The sequence below is a fragment of the Sceloporus undulatus genome, chromosome 8 (genome assembly GCF_019175285.1).
Source record: "Sceloporus undulatus isolate JIND9_A2432 ecotype Alabama chromosome 8, SceUnd_v1.1, whole genome shotgun sequence".
In the NCBI taxonomy this organism is placed as follows: domain Eukaryota; kingdom Metazoa; phylum Chordata; class Lepidosauria; order Squamata; family Phrynosomatidae; genus Sceloporus; species Sceloporus undulatus.
Window position 1 is genome coordinate 1,598,231 of NC_056529.1, and position 17,533 is coordinate 1,615,763.

At 58.1% G+C, this 17,533-nt stretch overlaps 2 protein-coding genes across 2 annotated transcripts; both read right to left on the minus strand.

Annotated features, from left to right (window-relative positions):
* Nucleotides 1-17: 17 nt before the first annotated feature.
* On the minus strand, nt 18-5,648 carry LCAT (lecithin-cholesterol acyltransferase). The gene is made up of 6 exons (XM_042438534.1): nt 5,409-5,648; nt 2,000-2,156; nt 1,715-1,830; nt 1,250-1,345; nt 892-1,116; nt 18-743 (listed from the first exon to the last, which is right to left on the minus strand). Exons 1-6 carry the CDS (start codon nt 5,563-5,565, stop codon nt 175-177), a joined length of 1,320 nt encoding a protein of 439 aa, XP_042294468.1. The 5' UTR covers nt 5,566-5,648; the 3' UTR covers nt 18-174.
* A 1,969-nt stretch (nt 5,649-7,617) lies between these two features.
* Nucleotides 7,618-16,727, minus strand: LOC121914367 (serine/threonine-protein kinase MARK2-like). The gene is made up of 5 exons (XM_042437758.1): nt 15,845-16,727; nt 11,650-11,791; nt 11,079-11,291; nt 10,636-10,779; nt 7,618-10,472 (listed from the first exon to the last, which is right to left on the minus strand). The coding sequence occupies exons 1-5, from the start codon at nt 16,725-16,727 to the stop codon at nt 9,545-9,547; spliced, it is 2,310 nt and encodes a 769-aa protein (XP_042293692.1). The 3' UTR covers nt 7,618-9,544.
* Between the last annotated feature and the right edge of the window lie 806 nt (nt 16,728-17,533).

Here is a 17,533-nt window from a genome sequence, read left to right on the forward strand (position 1 = left end):
AGCCCCTCGACGGGGTCTCCGTCCTTGCCGCCCCCTCCCTCCCTCCCATTCGCCCCAGGGTCCGGTCCCGGCCAGGGCCTTCCTTCCGAAGCGAGGCGGCCAGAGACCCCCCTCCGGCTCTCTTCCGTCGGCCATTCCGTCCTGGCCCTCTGCGCCCCCTCCTCCTCCTCCTCCTCACTGGCCCTGGCCCCACTCCTCCTGCTCCTGGTGCTGCTGCTCCTGGTCCCAGGTCCCGAAGAGGATGCGGTTGAGGAGGCGGAGGGTGCGGTTGTGGAAGACCATGCCCAGGTGGTCGAGGCCGGGCAGGGCCTGGACCCAGACGGGCTCGGCCTGCCTGCCCCGCCAGCGCTTGCACAGCTCCAGGCTCCGGGTGGTGACCGTGTCGTCGCCGTCCGCCAGGCGGACCTCGACGGGGTCCTCGAAGGGGAAGCGCTCGTCGTAGACGTAGCCCTCGGGGGTGGGCAGCCCGCTGCCGAAGAGGCAGAAGACCGGCACCCCCGGCGCCGGCAGCCCCTCCAGCAGCCCCCGCGTGTCCTCCCACATGAACCAGCCGTCCTCGAAGCGCACGTCGGCGAAGAAGCGCCGGTAGTCGCCGAAGGAGTAGTTGCGGTGCGGCGTGGAGACGAAGACGTGGCCCGGGGGCCAGGCCAGCTGCGTCGGGAAGAGCCAGGGGCTGGTGGTGGTCATGCGCTGCTCCTCGCGGAGCTTGATGCTGGACATGATCGGGATGCCCTGGTTGTCCCCTGCGGCGCCGGGAAGAGAGGGGCCGGAGTCAGCAGCGGCGGGGCCAGGGCTGCCCTGCCTCCCCCGCAGCAACCTCTCCCGCCGCCTTGGGCGCAGAGGCCCCGCCGGGGCGCCCGCTTTGGAGGCAGCAGGGGCCCTTCTGCTCACCGGAGGCCAGGACCCGCATGGACTTGACGGCTCCTCCCCAGGGGGCCCCCAGCGAGATAAAGCCCCCGACAAAGCGCTTCTTCCAGGCGGGGCTCTGCTGGAGCAGGAAGTGGAGGATGTGGAGGTTGCCCATGCTGTGTCCGACGAGGAAGACGGGCTTCTGGTAGGCCTGGCGCATCTCCTCCACCAGCCCCCGCAGCCGGAGGAAGTAGGCCTCCTGCTCGTCTGGCAGAGAGAGAGAGAGAGAGAGAGAGAGGGTCACGCATGGCTCAGGCCCCGGCGGGGTCTCCTCCTCCTCCCCCCGCCATCCTGGGACCCTCCTGCCCTCCTCTTCCTCCTCCTCCTCTTCACTACTCACTGGGCCCGATCCTCCAGTCGTAAGGGGCGGCGCGCACGGTCTGGTCGCGCACGTAGCCGTTGTTGACCAAGTGCTGGACCAAGGTGTGGAGGTAGCCTGGCAAAGGCCAGAGAGAAAGGGGGAAGGTGAGCCAGCGAGCTGCCCCTTTTTCCCTGCCCACTTATCTTCCTGGATGCCCCACACCTCCCCCGCCTTCTCTCTCCAAGGAAACCGGAGTGGCACCCCACAAACTGGAGCCCAGGCCCAAAGTGAAGGCATGCAGACAGGCTTTGCGTCTAGTGGAAGCAGCGGCGGCCTTGCGTGGCCCCTTCCTGGGCTTGGCACGAGGAGTAAGGCTCTGCCAAAGGGCCACGCAAAGCCACCGCACACTCTTGCCTCTCAAGGGCAGCAGCGTGGATCCAGGAGCAAAAGAGCCTTGGTCAGCAGAGGGGCGCTGGAGGGGGCCGCCTGCCACATTTCTCTCACCGGCCAGTTTGCTCTTGTCCAAATATTCCACCGAGTATGTTTTGCCAAACCCAGGGACTCGAATGTGGACCCCGGGGGCATTGGAGGTCCTCCGCGTGGTCCGGTTGTACACCACTCTGTGCCAAGAGAGGGGCAGAAGGGAGGCATCACTTCCTGTCTGGCTATGACCTCCATAACTCTCACTGCCACTTGGCATTTGTTATCTGTTGCACCATTATTATTATTATACTTTATTTACATAGCGCTGTAGAATGGTCTCTAGGGGAGGGGAGGGGGCAAGGGTACCTGGTGTTGTCAATCCAGCAGTCCACTCCCAGGGGCAGAAACATGTTCAGGTTCAGCCAGATGGTGAAATAGTCCTCTGTCTTGCGGTAGCACATCCAGTTCACCACGTCCGGCTTGTCCAGTTTGGCTTCTAGCTGGTTCCCCAGACAACCAGGCACTGCGGGGACAAGAGGAGAAACAAGCATGGAGACCCTTGGAGAAACGGATTAGAAGGCCCCAAAGAGAGCCTGACGGTAGGGTCTTGCCTCCTGGTGCCACGGTTTGAGTTGCAGCTGCCTGAGACAGGGACTGGGGCCGGATTGAAATGCCCAGGGAAGGTGCCCCAAGGAGAGAGGGCCAAGGTGCCCCACGGGTCTCTCGTGGGCTCAAGCCTCTGTGCCCCACAGAAAGGAGACCCCCCAGTGGAGACCTCTGGGTCTTTGGGGGGGGCTCCTCTTCCCCCACCTTCCAGCTTTTGCCCATCGCTTGCCAGGTTCAGCCAACAACCAGCTTTCCTCCTGAAGTCAGGAATGATTCATTGACAACTGTAATAATTTCCCCTTCAAATTACCATCCTCTCTATGAAAATTCCTTAGGATGGCTAACACTAAGAAGATGGGGTTCTTCATGTTCATTCCCAGTTTCTTGGCCTGGAGGGATGTTCCTTTGGCGTCCCATTAAAGTAGCTTGCTCCTTCTTGTTTATTGGCTTTATTACTAACCTTTTGTCCGGGTTCTTGGCCAAAAACACTCCCACTTTGGTCAGACAGAAAATAAGATTGCTGCCTACAGGCCTGCAATCTAAAAAAGGGGAACATAAAATGGGGGAGAGGGGAAGGGAGAAGGGGCAGAGGGGATGCTGTGCCCGCTTTTCAAATTGCTGGGTCCCGGTGGTTCTCTGGGTCTGGCTGCCTTGAAAGCGCCTGGGGGCTGACTAAGACACCTGGGGAGACCTGGGGATCTGGGTGATGAGTGACCTTCTTCTCCCAGCCCCAGACCTGTGTCCCTGCCTTCCTTGGACACCTCATCAGTAGTGTGTGGTGACCACTGTCCATTTTGGGAAGGCCTGAGGGTTCTGGGTGCTGCTTCCCATGGAGTTACATGGGGATGTTTTGCCCGTCTTCATGCCCTTTTGAGGTCTCCCAAGTACCAAGCGATTCCTGCAAATTCTCATTTCCTCCTGTTTCCTTGTCTTTCTTGGGGCAACAGTCCTCTGGCTTATTTTCTGCAGGAATATTTGAATCCATCTGAGGGGGATTGCTCCCTTGGTGCCCTTCATGGGTGATGTGGGCCTCAGGAGGGCCTACCCCCCATCAAGGGCCCTTGGGGGCTGATGTCTGACAGAGGCCTCTATGGGGGTCTCTCACCCGTTCCCAGCAACCCACGCTCATAATGCCAGCAGCCTTGCCAGCTTGGAGCTGTTTCCACCCTGAACTGCTGCCAACTGCTGCTTCCTTCTTTGGGCAAACAGACACAACCTTTCAGAGTTCCTGGCAAACAAAGCAAAGTCCAGCCCCAGGTGCCATTTGGTGGAACAAAACGCTGGGAAGGAAGGTTATCTCCAAGAGGAGGGTCAGAGCAGGGTTAGGGCTAGAAGACTAGGTGAGAAGGAGGTGCCCACGCCAGGAAGAGGGTCAGTACACAGGGGTCAAAGGCCCCAGTGGGGCCAGAGGTGCCCAGGATGGTAGGCTTGTGCCAGAGGCCCTTGCGGAGAAGGGAAACCTCTGGGAGGGAGGGTGGCCTTTTTTTGCCCTGCAGCTGCAAACCTGCAAAAAGAGCAAAACGGTTTTGAAAATGCTCCTCTCTGCCCTCCTCCTAGGTCACCCTGCCCTCAAGTTGCCCTGCTGCCCATTTCCCATCCTCCCAGCCCAAATGGGAATGGATTTGCTGCTCCTCTCTGCTTCTTCTTGTGTCATTAAAGAGGCCGCCATCACCATCATGTGGGAGAGAAGACCATCTCCTCTAGGCCCACAACTAGGAAACAGAGCCCAGGAGGCCCCTTTGAAACCAGGGAATGGCCAGCCTCACTGGGGGGCTACAGTCCTGGCGGAGGGGAGGCTATTTGATGCCAAACTGACCAGCTGACAGCTATGCCACTGTGCCATTCATTGCAAGGTGGTTCAAGGAGGCTGACAGAGGCAACACCTGAGCATGAAAGACATGAGGGGTTGCCTCCAGATTCAGTGTGGGAGACACCCCACTTCTTGGACCCCCTTCCTTCCCCATGGGACACTGGGGTTTCCCTATGGGTAAGACCAGGCCTAGAAATCTCATAGAATCATAGAATTGTAGAGTTGGAAGAGATCGCAATGGCCATCCAGTCCAAGCCCCTCTGTTTGAAGACCTCTAAGGAAGGAGACTCCACTACACTCCGAGGGAGTTTGTTCCACTGTCGAACAGCCCTTACTGTCAGGAAGTTCCTCCTAATGTTGAGGTGGAATCTCTTTTCCTGTATCTTGCATTCATTGTTCCGTGTTCTAGTCTCTGGAGCAGCAGAAAACAAGCTTGCTCCATCCTCAACATGACATCCCTTCAAATATTTAAATAAGGCTATCATATCATATCACCTCTTAATAATAATAAATAATAAATAAAACTTTTATTTATATCCCGCTTTTCTGTTACAAGACAATCAAAGTGGCTCACAACATACTGTATTAAAATCCATATTTACAACATTATGTCCCAAATTTCCCCCCTTAAAACAGGATTAAACATGTACAATTAAAATATCTATTAAACACACACACACACACACACACACACACACACACACACACACACACAAATATACGAGGACAGAGCGGTGGGCTGATCCATGATGTGAGAGGCAGTCATTCTGTGGCCAGGCACTTTTATTCAGGAAAGGCCTGCCAGAAGAGATCCGTCTTGACAGCTTTTTAAAAGCTGTCTAAGCTGGCAATTTGACGGATCTCGTCCGGCAGACTGTTCCATAATCTTCTCTTCTCCAGGCTAAACATCCCCAACTCCCTAAGTCGTTCCTCATAGGGCATGGTTTCTGGTCTGATTGTGGAAGCTAAGCAGGGTCAGCCTGCTGGATGGGAGTTCATCAAGGAATGCCAGGTGCTGTATGCTCTGTTTCAGAGGAAGGAAGTGGTAAAACCACCTCTGGGGATTCCTTTACCTCAGAAAACCCCAAACCACAGGGCTGCCCCAAAGTATCCAGATATGTGAGCATGGGGGAGGGGGCGGCTGCCATGCTGCCTTCTCTTAAAGAGTTCATCCAGAAGGAAGAGGCTCTGGCCAAACGCCCGTTGTATGCACCTGCTGGGGATCAGATCTGTTGTTGTGCCAGCCAGGCCCCAGAGCTGGCAGAGGAAGCATGGCCAAGGTGTGCCCCACAATGTTCTCTGATTCAGAGCCTGGACACCACTGCCCACATCCCTGGTGCCACGCTTTGTCCAACTTACCAAGTATGACAGGAGGGGTGTTGTTGGAGACTGCCGCTTCGGGTGTGGAACTGGGGGGGAAGAGGACGTTGAAAAGCCAGAAGGCTGCTACTGGATGGAGGAAGAGGAGCAAGAGGAGGCCGGTGGCAGCAGTGGACCTGGCCACGCTCCCCATCATGGCCACAGCGGTGCTGAGCTCCCTCCGGTTGGCCCAGTCTGGTCTGGCCAACTGTTGCCTTTGTATTGCAGCTCATGGTTGGGAAGGGAGAGGAGGAGGGACAGGAGGGAGGGAGGGAGGTGGGGAAACATCTGTGGGGCAGAGAGCAGCCCACATGGTCTGTCTGTCTTTTGGCCCCAACCCTGGGAACTGACAGAGGAGGGAGCTTCATTCCCAGAGCTGAAGGTCTCCTTCTAAAGAAAGAGAGGAGGGAGGGCACACGAAGGCCATGTGTTGGTGGTGTGTGGGGTTTTTTTGCATTGCATTGCATTGCCTTGGCGATTGCTGGAATGTGCAAAAGGTCTGGCTGTCAGGGACAGAGCCATCGGCCAGGCTTCCAGAATAACAAGAACCAGATGGAGCCAGAGATTCTTGTTTTTATGAGAAACACAGCTCCAGGCAAGATCCTTTCCAAGTGCTTCGCATTCCTTGCTGTTTGCCTGCAAGTCCAAGAAAGGCCTAAGGAGACGGGATACGGGAAGTCTGGTTGCTGCATTCGTAGAGCCAAGCTTCATAAAACATCAGCACTATTGGCTGTAAAGTGTATTCCACCAAATCTCTCTTGCCAGTCCCTAGCTTCCAAAGGACACTAAATAATGCCAGTGCAGCATGGTGAAAATCCAGGCAGCGGGCATCTAGGAGCAAGAGAAGGGATGTGATGCAGGTGAGGTCCATGCACAGGAGCGTGTTCTACTATGGGTTCAACTACAAGGAGAATTTGCCTCAACCATTTGTTTTGGTTAACTGCCTCCAGTGGGAGACCCCTTCAAGACCCCTCTCCTCCATTGCTTGGCTCAGGCCCTGCAGACTCAGGGCAGCCATTGTGTCCTCCTTGATGGAGTCCACCCACCTGCAACACACTGTTCCTCTCTTTCTACCTGTCTTCTACCTTTCCAAGCATTATTTTCCATTGAGTCATGCCAGCCTGATGTAGTGGTTTGGGCATTGGACTATGACCCTGGAGACCAGGGCTTGAATCCCTGGTTCGTCATGGAAGCCCACTGGGAGACCTTGAGCAAGTCACACTCTCTCAGCCTCAGAGGAAGGCAAAGGCAAACCCATTCTGAACAAATTCTGCAAAGAATTTCCATACATTGGAAATGACTTGAAGACTCCAAACAACGGCAACAACACACCTCTTTATGATGTGGCCTAAGTATGACAGCCTCAGTTCAGGCATCTTGGCTTCAAGGGAGAGTTCTGGCTAGATCTGTTCTAGGACCCATTTACTGGCCTTTTCCCCACAGAACTCTTCTCCATCACTACGCCTCAAAGGAGATGATAATCTTTCTGGTAGTTCAGGCAGTTTTTTGTGATCATGGTGATAGACCTACAAAGGCAGGAAGAGAGGCCTCCATGTTCTGCTCAGCTGTACCAGAGGCCCATTAGAGTCCTGGTGGGACTTCATGAAGAGCAGCCCCTTCCAGCCCCATACAAAAGAGGGGCAGGGAGGGACTAGGCAGGTGCTGCCTGCCCGTCATGGCACCCCAGGGGGAAACCCACAGTCCTCCTCACCCGGATGGGTGCCAACAGCCAGTGAAAAAGCAGCTGCAAGAGGTGTGGTCCCTGCTGTTTCTGGGGCTTCCTCCCCTTTCTTCCTTTCCTGCCTTCTCTGGAGTTGCTCTGCTTGATCTCTCTGACATCCCTCACCTTGCTTTGCCAGCATCCCACTGCAGGCTGCCTTGATCCTTACTTCAGAGAAAAAAACAGAGGTGCAATCTAGATGGCTCAACACCCATCCCCAGATTCACAACCCGGAACCTCAGTGTGGCTGTGCTGGGAAGGGCAGGGGGCACCTGCCATGTGCCCACCTCGATGTGGCAGCGTGTTTGGGGGCAGTTGTGTGGAAGCGTGGCTGCCTCATCCACTCCAAAGCTGCCTGCCAGCCTCCTCTCCCCCCCCCGTCCCAAGAGAGAGAAGGTCCCCCAGCTCAGAGATGCTGACCCCCCCCCCGCCAGAAGCATCTGCCTCCCCCTTGAGAAAAGAACAACAGCCCACAGAGCCAGGGGAGGCTTTTTATCATTATGGATTATTACTATTTATTGGACACAAACTCGCTGCTTTGCCTTCGATCGGATCAGTGCACTTTGTACAGAACCCAGTGAGCTCAGGAATACAATTCTCAATTCTTTTCTTGCCAGCAAGAAAGAAGGATAAATATACTGGAAGCTTATTTTCTTGGAAAAGTCTCTGGGGCGTGTGTGATGATTTGGGGGGCACAGACAAGAGGGGAACGTGGCTGTGGGCTTATGGGGCGGGAGGGGAAGAGCAGGGCGGGGGGGCACAGCTGGAGGGCTATGGGTGCCTCTCTCTCTCCCACACTCATGCACAAACTCTGTCTCTCACACACATTCCCAGAAGTCACCCCTCAGACCCCCTTGCACCCAGCTCAGCCCAACTGGGAAATTCCCTGGGCAGCAGAAAAGCCACTGGGGATGTGGGGCAGGAGGAAAGGGGGAGGAAGGGGCACAGCATGGCTACTTTGCTCCTAAAAAGTGCATTTGCTGCCCAGAGAAATCCCTGGGCCTGAGGGCAGAAGGGGACAGACATCTCTATATTACATTAAAATAGACTATTGGCGTTTTAAAAAATATTTTAACTGTTATAAAATCCTCTTTAGGCCTGGCAGAGCTGAGATGCTTTGGGAAGGGGAGGCATGCTCCTTGGGGTCAGAGGTCAGGTGGGGCAGAGTAGCAGATCTGGGATGCTTTGGGAAGGGGAGGCATGCTCCTTGAGGTCAGAGGTCAGGTGGGGCAGAGTGGCCAGGCGTCCAGGCTCAGAGCCTCCCACCTTGCCTATACTGAGGGGCTCAAGCCAAGCAGCCAGCCCACAAGGAGAAGGCAGAGGGGCACCAAGCACAGCTCAGCCACAGTCAGGTCTGGGGGGCTGCAGTCCCCTCCCGTCTCTTGGCAGCCCTTCTCCATGCTGCTGGCTTACGCTTGTCCCTGATGGAGGGTGCCCAACAGATCCCCCATACCAGGGCCATGGCACTGGAGGGACCCCCCCCTTGACCCTCCCAGGGCTCAGAGAGGCTCCCCTGAAGACAGCCACACTGGACAGTCCCCCCAGCTTGACCCCTCAGGCTCCCAAGTGGCTATCTCTAAGCCAACTGTGGGGAGGGAGACGTGGCCACAGACCCAGTGGGTGAAGAACTCTCTCCCACGCTGCCTCCATCAAGGGTGGGCTGAGGTGCTGGCAGCACACACACAAATGCTGCCTCCTGCCCTCCTGTTTTGGGAGCGAGGCCGCCTTGGAGGGGGGCTGGAAAACTGGCCTCAGTCAGAATCACTACTGGTGCCCCTCGTCCTTTAGCTGATCATTGCTCCCTCCCACACTTGGTGGGGGAGGGGGCTTTGTGCCCCTCACACAAACAACTCCCCCTCCTCTTCATTTGGGGGGTGTGAGTAAATGGGGGCCACACCACACATGCACACCCCAAGGAAGGTCTGGCATGCAGGAAGGAGGAAGTGGTGGCTCCGGTTTGCAGGGAGGGGGGCGTATTGGCCAGGGTCAGGCCTCTCCAGCGCAAGCAGAGATGGCAGAATAGGAGTCAAAAGTCAGCCAGCCAGCGGGGAGCAGAGCTTCTGCCCCACTGGGTGTTAGGGGCGGAAGGACACGATGCCAATGGCTGACCTGACCCCCTGCCCACTGTTGGGGGTCTCCTCTTCCTCTGGCAGACCCCCAGCCGTAAGCATCTAGGGAGGCCTAGATGACGTGGCAGCAGTTGAACTGCCCCAGCGAGAGGAGGCTCTCCTTTGGGGAGGGCCGCATCCGGAAGGCCAGGGCCTTTTCACAGAGTGGGAACTGCAGCAGCCGCTCCTTCAGGTTGGCACTTTTGCCCCTGGCAGGCTCTGCCTTGATCCCAGGGTCTGAAGGGCCCTCGCTGTCCTGGCCCCCATCTTGCGGAGGGCTCTGGGGCCGGCGGGCCCTTCCTGCCACCTCAGGCCCCCCCCTCTGCTTGCTGGGGGCTCTTGGTGCCATCCACTTCGGAGGCCAGGCCGGCCCAGGAGGCCTTCTGCATGCACTGGCCCCCCTGGAGGAGGGGGTCTTTGGGACCTGGAGTAGGCCCTTCTTTCTTCTCCTCCTCTTCCTCCTCTTCTGACTGGGGAACTGAAGGGGGCAGTGGGGGGTGAGCGCTGCCCAAACATGTCTCTGGCATGTCAGACCTAGGCCTCTGTGGGCCCGCTTTGGGCCCCACTCCTGCTGGTGCTTCAGGACCCATTTTGGGGGGGCCTGGCAAGTGGAGGAAGGGATGGTAGCTCAGGAGGGCCTCCTTGCTGGTGCCGCTGCTGCATTCCTCCTCCTCCAGCTCCTCTTTGCCTTGGGTCTGGGGGTCCGGGCAGGGCCCCCCTTTGCCCCCCTGGCAAGGAAGGTCCTCAGGTGCCACCATTGCCGCCACCTCCACTGCCACTGGGCTGGGAGAGCCACCACTGTGGGGCTGGGGGAAGGAGGGGTTGGGGCCCTTCCCCATTGTGCGGCCATGGGTCAGGCCCCTGCAAAAAAGGAGGGCAGCCTTGGCACTTTGGAAGTCGCTCATCTGCTCCTGGTTGAGGGAGGAGGTCCGGCGGCGGAAGAGCCCCCCACCCCTGGACACTTCCCCATCTTCCCCATCCTCTGGCTCCAGGGGCTGCTCCTCCTCCTCCGAAATCTGCTGCAGCGCCAGGGTGCTCTTGGTGACGGGTGTCTCCACCAGCGAGGGCCGGATCAGGGCCCGGATGGGCTGATCACAGGCGCGGAATCCAGAGGAAGGGGGCTCCTCTCCTGCCAGAGCTGAGAAGGAACGCAGGGGCTTCCCAGGGGGCTCTTCACCTGCCAAGCCCTCTGGCTGAGGATGAAGGGCCCCGGGAGGCAGAGGGGGCCTGGCCTCGCTGTGGGGGAGAAAAAGACAAGGTGGGCAAGAGGTGAGAGGCCATGGTTGGAGTCAGCATAAGGCCCAAGGGGCAGCGGGCAGGAGGCTGGGTCTGGGACTCCTGGGCATTGGCCATGGAAGGAGGGGGCCCTGACCTCTGCCATGCAAAGGAAATGACTCACCTGCACCGGACCCGCTGGGCCAAGCTGTCCACCAGGCAGGCTCTGGACTGAAGGCTCTCCTTCTCCTGCTTCTCGCGCAAGATCCTCTCGGCCAGCAGGAAGTAGGTGGCTGTCACGTGGTTGTAGCGGTCCGCCTCCAGGGCCCTGTGGGGACACAGAAACATGGGGGTCTGTCCGGACAGCCACTGAGCACCAGGGTGGGAAGCATGGGGAGGGGACACCAATGTCCAGGTCTGAAAGGCTGCCAGTGAGCCAATGGTTGGAGGTGGCTGTCTTTGAAGGACGGCAGGTCCCAGAATTCCCTGACCGCATTTCCAGGGATTGGCTTCCACAAATCCTGGCTACTGCTGGGAGGGAAATGAGCCCCACCACCCTGAGGCCTCTGATGCCCAGGCAACGTCTTCCTCTGAATCTCTGAAGTAGGCAGTGGGGGGACCACTCACTCTTGGATGGTCTCCCGGTCAGCGATATTGCCGCACATCATGGCCTGCAAGATGATCTCATGTTCCTCCTGGGAGACCCTGCGGTGGGAGGTGAGTGGCAGGAGGGAGCGGCTGGCTGGGGAGGGGTCCACTCCCTGCAGCCATGGGTGGCCCTCAATGCCCTCCAGGGAGGCCCTCTGCCGGGGGTCCCGCTGCAGCATCTGCGCAATCAGGCTGTTGGAAAGAAAGAGAAAAGTGGGCAAGGGGGTCCTTTGGTGGAAGGTACTCCCCCTTCCCCTTTGTGCACCACAGGTTCCCTGTCTCCCCCCCCCCCCGGCTGCAAGACAGCTAAGGTGGGCTTAGCCCAGCTTAGCTGGGGGGGGGGGAGGTTGGCCCCCTCTGTTCACTAGCGAGCCCTGGAACCAGAGCAGAGGCAGCTGGGCAGGGGGGCAGCATGCCCAGTGCTGTCCCTGAGTGGAGCTGGCCCAGGCCAAAGGCCAATGCCAGGAATGCCAGAGTTGCCAGTCTGGTCCCAGGGAAGGAGCCCAGAGAGCTGTGCTTGGTACATGTGGCTCAGGCATGCGGCTCGTACTCTGCGCACTGTGGGGAGATGTGGGAGGGAATGACATAGCGGCAGTCCAGGATCATGGTCAGTGTCTCGCTGTCGTTGGCCTCTTGGAAGGGGGGCTGTCCACACACCAGCATGTAGAGGATGACTCCTAGGCTCCAGATGTCTGTGTAATGGGGGGAGAGGGGATGAAAAGAGAGAGAGAGAGAGAAGGAGGAGGCCAGGTTTAGCACCCTCCAATGCCTGACCCCTGCATTGCAAGGTTAAGCCCCCTCCCCAGTTTCATCTCCCTCAATGCTCCCCTCCCAATACGAGGCTTTACTGTGGTTAAGGCTGACCCTCCTAAGGCCTACTGATGCTAGGAGCAGGGATGGGGGAAAGCACTGCATTTTACATTTCATTTTACATTGCAAATATGGAGAGGGAGGATTAAAACCCACCTGCCTGGACCTGACCCTAAATACCCTCCAATTATAGACATGGGGAAACCTTCCCCCACTCACCAAAAGCCCCCAGAGCCCCCCAGAAGGGCCAACGGGGTCTCCCAGTAGTCACCAGGGCTTTAGGCAAAGGTCACCATGGCCCAAACCTAGGTAGGGGTGTGGGCCACAGGAGTGGGGTGGGGGACTTGTGCCAAGTGCTGGAGGGGGCTGAGGATTGCCATGGCCAGGAGTAGCCTAGGTCAGCAATGGTGAACCTATAGCACGCGTGCCAGAGGTGGCACTCAGAGTGTGCCATCGCCCCAGCACAAAGTTTGCCAGAGTTTGTTACTAGAAAGCCAGAGGGACATGGCACTGTGCAATTAATAAGTGGGTTTTGAGTTGCAATTTGGGCACTCGGCCTCTAAAAAGTTCACCATCACTGGCCTAGGTAGAGGAGAGGGAACATGGAGAATGCTCGGAGTTGGCAATCAGGAACAGAGGAGGGAAGCCCTACAGACTGGGGGTCATTGGGCAGGCAAGGGGCCAGGCTAGGCTTGCCCCCTTTCCCTCAGACCAGGTGGGTTGGGGCAGGATGAGGCTGGCAGGGAAAGGGCAGCAATATCCTCCCCTCATTCTCTCCCTCTCTCTCTGTCTTTCCTTCTTCAAGGGAGGAAGCCAAGGAGGACAGATGGTGGAAGAGATAAGCTGCCCAAAATCCCTCTGCGACCCCCCATGCCCCTAATCGGCTCAGGCCCTTGGCCAAGGCTTTGCTACCCCACCTCACCCATGGCTTGGGTGCCTGTGCATAATGCAGCCCACCTCTCCACCCCAGAGAGTCCCAGGACCGACCCAGTGGGGCAGAAGAGTCTGGCCTGAGGCAAGGCCAACCCACTGGTTGCCAATTCACCAGCCCTGGACTGACCCCAGCCCCTCCCCAGCTGGAAGGGAGGTGAAGAGGAAGACTCCAGGGATGCCCCCCCATGTACATGTACACACACACACACACACACACACACGACCCATGCTCCTTCTTCTCTGCAGGCTGTACTATGTTTGTGTCTCACAGTCCTTAACAACAACAAAACAACAACTAGCTGCGTGGACCAAAGCCTGGGGTGACACAGCATGGCTGGTGGCCAGGGAATTCTGGGAGTTATAGTACACCACTTTCGTGTGTCCAATGGGGCTTTTGCCTCCCTTTAACCTCCTGGCTGCTCAGAGACAAAAATGGCAGGGAGGTTATCCTGGGCCAGAAGAAAAACAGGAGGGAGGAGGAGTTTCTCCTCCTCCTCCTCCCCCCCCCCCCCCCCCCACAGCTGGGGCTCCAAGGATGCTATAAATACTCCCTGGAATCACAACGGAAGCTTGGCTTAGCAGAGACAGAGCGGCTGCCGCAGGAGGACTCTGGTGCCACTGCTATCCCCTGTGTGCGGCTGCACTGCTGCATGGCCAGGGAGGGGGGACAGGGGAAGATACCCCCTACTCACAGGGCAGCCAGGCATGTGGCTGTCTTCCTAACACCATCACTCCCACCTTCTCCTCAGAACAACCACCCTGTGAGGCCAGTCAGAGAGTGATTGCCCAAGGCCATCCCCAATGCATCTCAGGGCAGAGTGGAGACCGAGCCCAGATCCCCTAGTCTGAGACTCTCCCCAAAGCGCCACTCGGCTGGGCCTCACTCTCGCACTGAGGACTGACCAGGGCTGGGAGCACACTTTGGGAGAAGTGACCGAGGGCCGCAATGGCAGCCCAAGTGGCGCTTTTCAAGCAGCGAGAGGAAGAGTGCCCTGTGCCTTGAAAGCCTTCTCTTCCAAGTCAGCCTCCCTCCTCTGACTAGGGGGGCAGTTGCAGGGGTAAAAAGGGTCAGAATCTCATCTGTGGGGTGTAACTGTAAATGGAAACACGCCAGCAGGTGTGAAGGGAGGCAAATGGATGCTATAGCATCTTGGAGACTAATAGAGAGAAAGAGGGCTGTAGCACAAGCTTTCCTAGACTAAGCAGATGTGGAGAAAGTTAACATTGCCCTCCCACCCTCATTTCAGGCAGGCTTTGCTGCTAATTTGCCAGTTAATTAAGGCCATGGAAAAACAGAGGCAAAGATGTTCACCAGGAGATGCCCCGGGAAGGGCTGGCAATTTTCACTATTTACTTGAGTGCAACATCCAGCAGCTCATAAACCAAAAACGGAGCAAGAAAAACAAACCTGCAGGCCTTCCTGTGCAAACGCAAAGGCATCCTGGAAAGTCAGGGTCCTCCCTTCTCTTTTCACTGTTTCTCTCCTAGTGGAAAATGAAGAGAGGGCCCGGCGTCCCCCTTTCTCAGGGGCCAGAGGCTGGAGAGCCAGGCAGGAAGGCATGTTGGGGGAGAGTTTAGGGTCACTAAAACAAAATCTTAAAGCATCAACTCTAGCTGGCCCCAGGGTTGGATGCTGCCTGCCACCCACCAGTGCCTTAGAAGAAGAGAAACACTTCTCCTCCGTAAACAGCAGGAATCCACATGGCCTCAAAGGGGGGGGGGTGCTAGGAAGCCCACCCCACACACTTTCCTTCCCATCTTTTTGCACTTGGAAAAGCAGGAGAAAGGAGGGGACCTGACCCCCAGAGCAGGAGAGAGGGGCTCAGGGGTCTGCATCACAGACATCTAGGGCCTGAAGGAGAACCACATCCCAGGATGCTCAGAGAGAGAGGAGGGAGAAGATACTGCTTCAGAGCCACTGGACCAAAGTTGGGGGAATTCTTATGAAATTCTTCTCCAGGTGCCAATAGAAGAGAGCTGGGCAGGCATGGTCTGTGACTCAAAAAGAAGGGAATGTGGAGCTGGGGAAAGCTATAGCCCTTGGCCTACAGCTATGTTGGCCTGAACTCTACTGATTATTATCTGGTCCTTGGCTTCTGAGAAGACAACCCACTATAAGGATCTCACCACAATAAAGCACAGCAGCCCAACAGGACCTCTCTTTTCAGAAGAATGGGTGTTTGGGAGATCATGGAACCCCATGGAGGAAACCCCTGACCCTGAAAGCAAAAGGCTGCCCCACCCTGTGGCCCATAGCCCAGCAGCCCCTTATGGGCAATCTTGCCAGGGCATTCCAGCCTCAAGGGGAAGGAGGCCTGACTGTCCATTTCTCCATCCTCCTCAACTGCGGAGGAGCCTCAACAGGGAGGGATGCTCTGGTGCCCTATGGCAAGTGTTGGGACAGAAAAGAGAGGAGGAAAAAACAGCAAGCGCACATCCTGCCTTGGCCTGACCTCATGCGCCTTGGCCATATCCTGCCCTGCCCAGGAAGTCTCTCTATCAGGCAGCAGCAGGGGCTGCACAGAAGTTTAGGGAGGTGGCCTTCTCCCCTTCAATGCAGAAGCAGACCCCCCAAAGTGTGCTGGGGGTTGTGTGCCCTTAGCCCCAGGCCTGGATGAACATGGAGGGAGGGACAGCAGGGGCTAGGGATCACCCCCCTCCCCCCGCTGGACCTCTGGAGCAAAGGAGCATTCTGGCTTTCTTTAGGCTTTCGGTTTAAATGCGTTTTTTAAATTTGGGATTTGTTAAGAGGGTAAAATGATCACAGTCAAGTCCAATAATCCAAATGGATCTGTACTGAGTGGTATTAAAGACACACACACACACACACACACACAAAAGAATTGGGGCAAGGACCATCTCCAAGTTCCAGCAAGTCACTGTGGGTCCCATCCCTGGAAAAGGTCGGGCATAAATTCAGTGAACAAACTCATCCACAGAAATGCCAGTTCCCTTAATGGGCTTGCCATCTGCCAGCCCCCCATCGCCTCCCCATCTCTTACCAACAGCGGGGGCCTCGTACTCGTCTCCCAGGAGGATCTCTGGGGCAGAGTAGGCCAGGGAGCCACAGCTGGTGGTCAGCATGGTGCCCGGCTGGAAGCAGTTGCTGAACCCAAAGTCGGTCAGCTTGACCACCCCCTGCTCCCGGAAGAAGACCACATTCTCGGGCTTGAGGTCACGGTGGACCACATGGAGGCGGTGGCAGTAGGAGATGGCATGGACGATCTGGGCGAAGTAGTGCTTGGCCCGCTCCTCGCCCAGGCCGCCCTCATGCTGCATGATATGGTCAAACATGTCCCCGCCATCGCCCAGCTCCAAAATGAGGTAGAGCTTGGCCTGCGTGTCGATGACCTCGTAGAGGCGCACCACGTTGGGGTGCTGCACCAGCTTCATGCAGCGCACTTCCTGCAGCAGTTGGGTGGCCGCTCCCCCCTCCAGCTTGCTCTTCTCGATCACCTTGACCGCCACACGCTCCCCTGTGAAGACGTGCCGGGCCAGCCGGACCACCGCAAAGTGGCCCTTGCCCAGCGTCCCCTCCAGGTCGTACAGCCACTGCCACCTCAGAGCAGGATCGCCTGGGACGGCCACTGCCGCCGCTGACCCCTCCGTGGCACCGCTGTGGGCACTCACTGGGCCCTGCGCATCTGGGGGGACGGCGGCTGTGAGGGCGGCCAGGAAGGAAAGCCGGATGGACAGAGGCCCTGCAAGGAGAAAAGGCAGTGTGAGAGGCAGGAAGGGAGGCAAGGACCCAAAAGATGTCCCAGGCTCTGGAGTGGGGGGGTTGGACCCTCCCCACAGAAGGCCAGGAAAGCCAGTGGGAGCCCCTTTGACCCCCCCCCCCGCAGACCTCCGTGGGGCTGACCACAGGCCCTCCCCCCACCCCATGCCCCCCCAGGGAAGGGAGGGAGGACAGGGTCAGGGAGGAGGAAACCCCCCCCCGCTCCTGACAGGCCCCTCTTCCAAAAAAGTTGGGGGGAGACAACTTGCCTCCAGGCTGCTCTCTATGGGGAGGGGCCGGGGCTCTTTGGGCTTTTGTCCTGGGGGAGAAAGGCTGCGGCCCTGGTCCCATGCCCCCCTCCAGGCAGCGCTCAGAAAGAGTGCCTCTGGGCATGCGCAGAGCAAGGGGTCCCTCTGGAGCCGGAGGAAGGGGCCCGAAGGGTCCTCAAGGCGGAAGGGCGCCCCCAGCGGGGCCCCCGGGGGGGGGGGGGGGCTCATGGCTCCCTCCCTCGGGGCCCGATCCTGACCCCAAAGGCCTCCTCCTGCTCTTGGGCATCTGCCCCCCCAACCCCCCCTCTCTCGGGGCCCAGACCCACCAGAGAGGAAGAGGAAGAAGAGCGGCGCGCAGAACGGCCCCCCCGCGTCACGGCGGCCGAGTGACGTCACGAGGCTCCGTCCCGAGAGGGGAGGGGCCGGGAGGAGGCCCCACCCCCTCAGCGTCCCTCCCCAAAGAGCGCAGGGAGGGGCCTCTTCACGCGACACGTGTCTTGCTGCACGTGAGGAGGGCGCGAGAGCGGCTTCTTCCTCCCGGCCTCCTTGTCCCTCTGGCCTTCCCTCCGAGCCCCCTTGGCCCAAAGGCCCCCACCGCCCCCAGGCCCCCTTCCTCATTCGGGCGCCCTTTGGCTGAGCCCTCCGAAGGGGTCCGGGACCCACTGCAGGACATCCCCCCCGCCCTCTGCCCCAGAGAGGAAGGA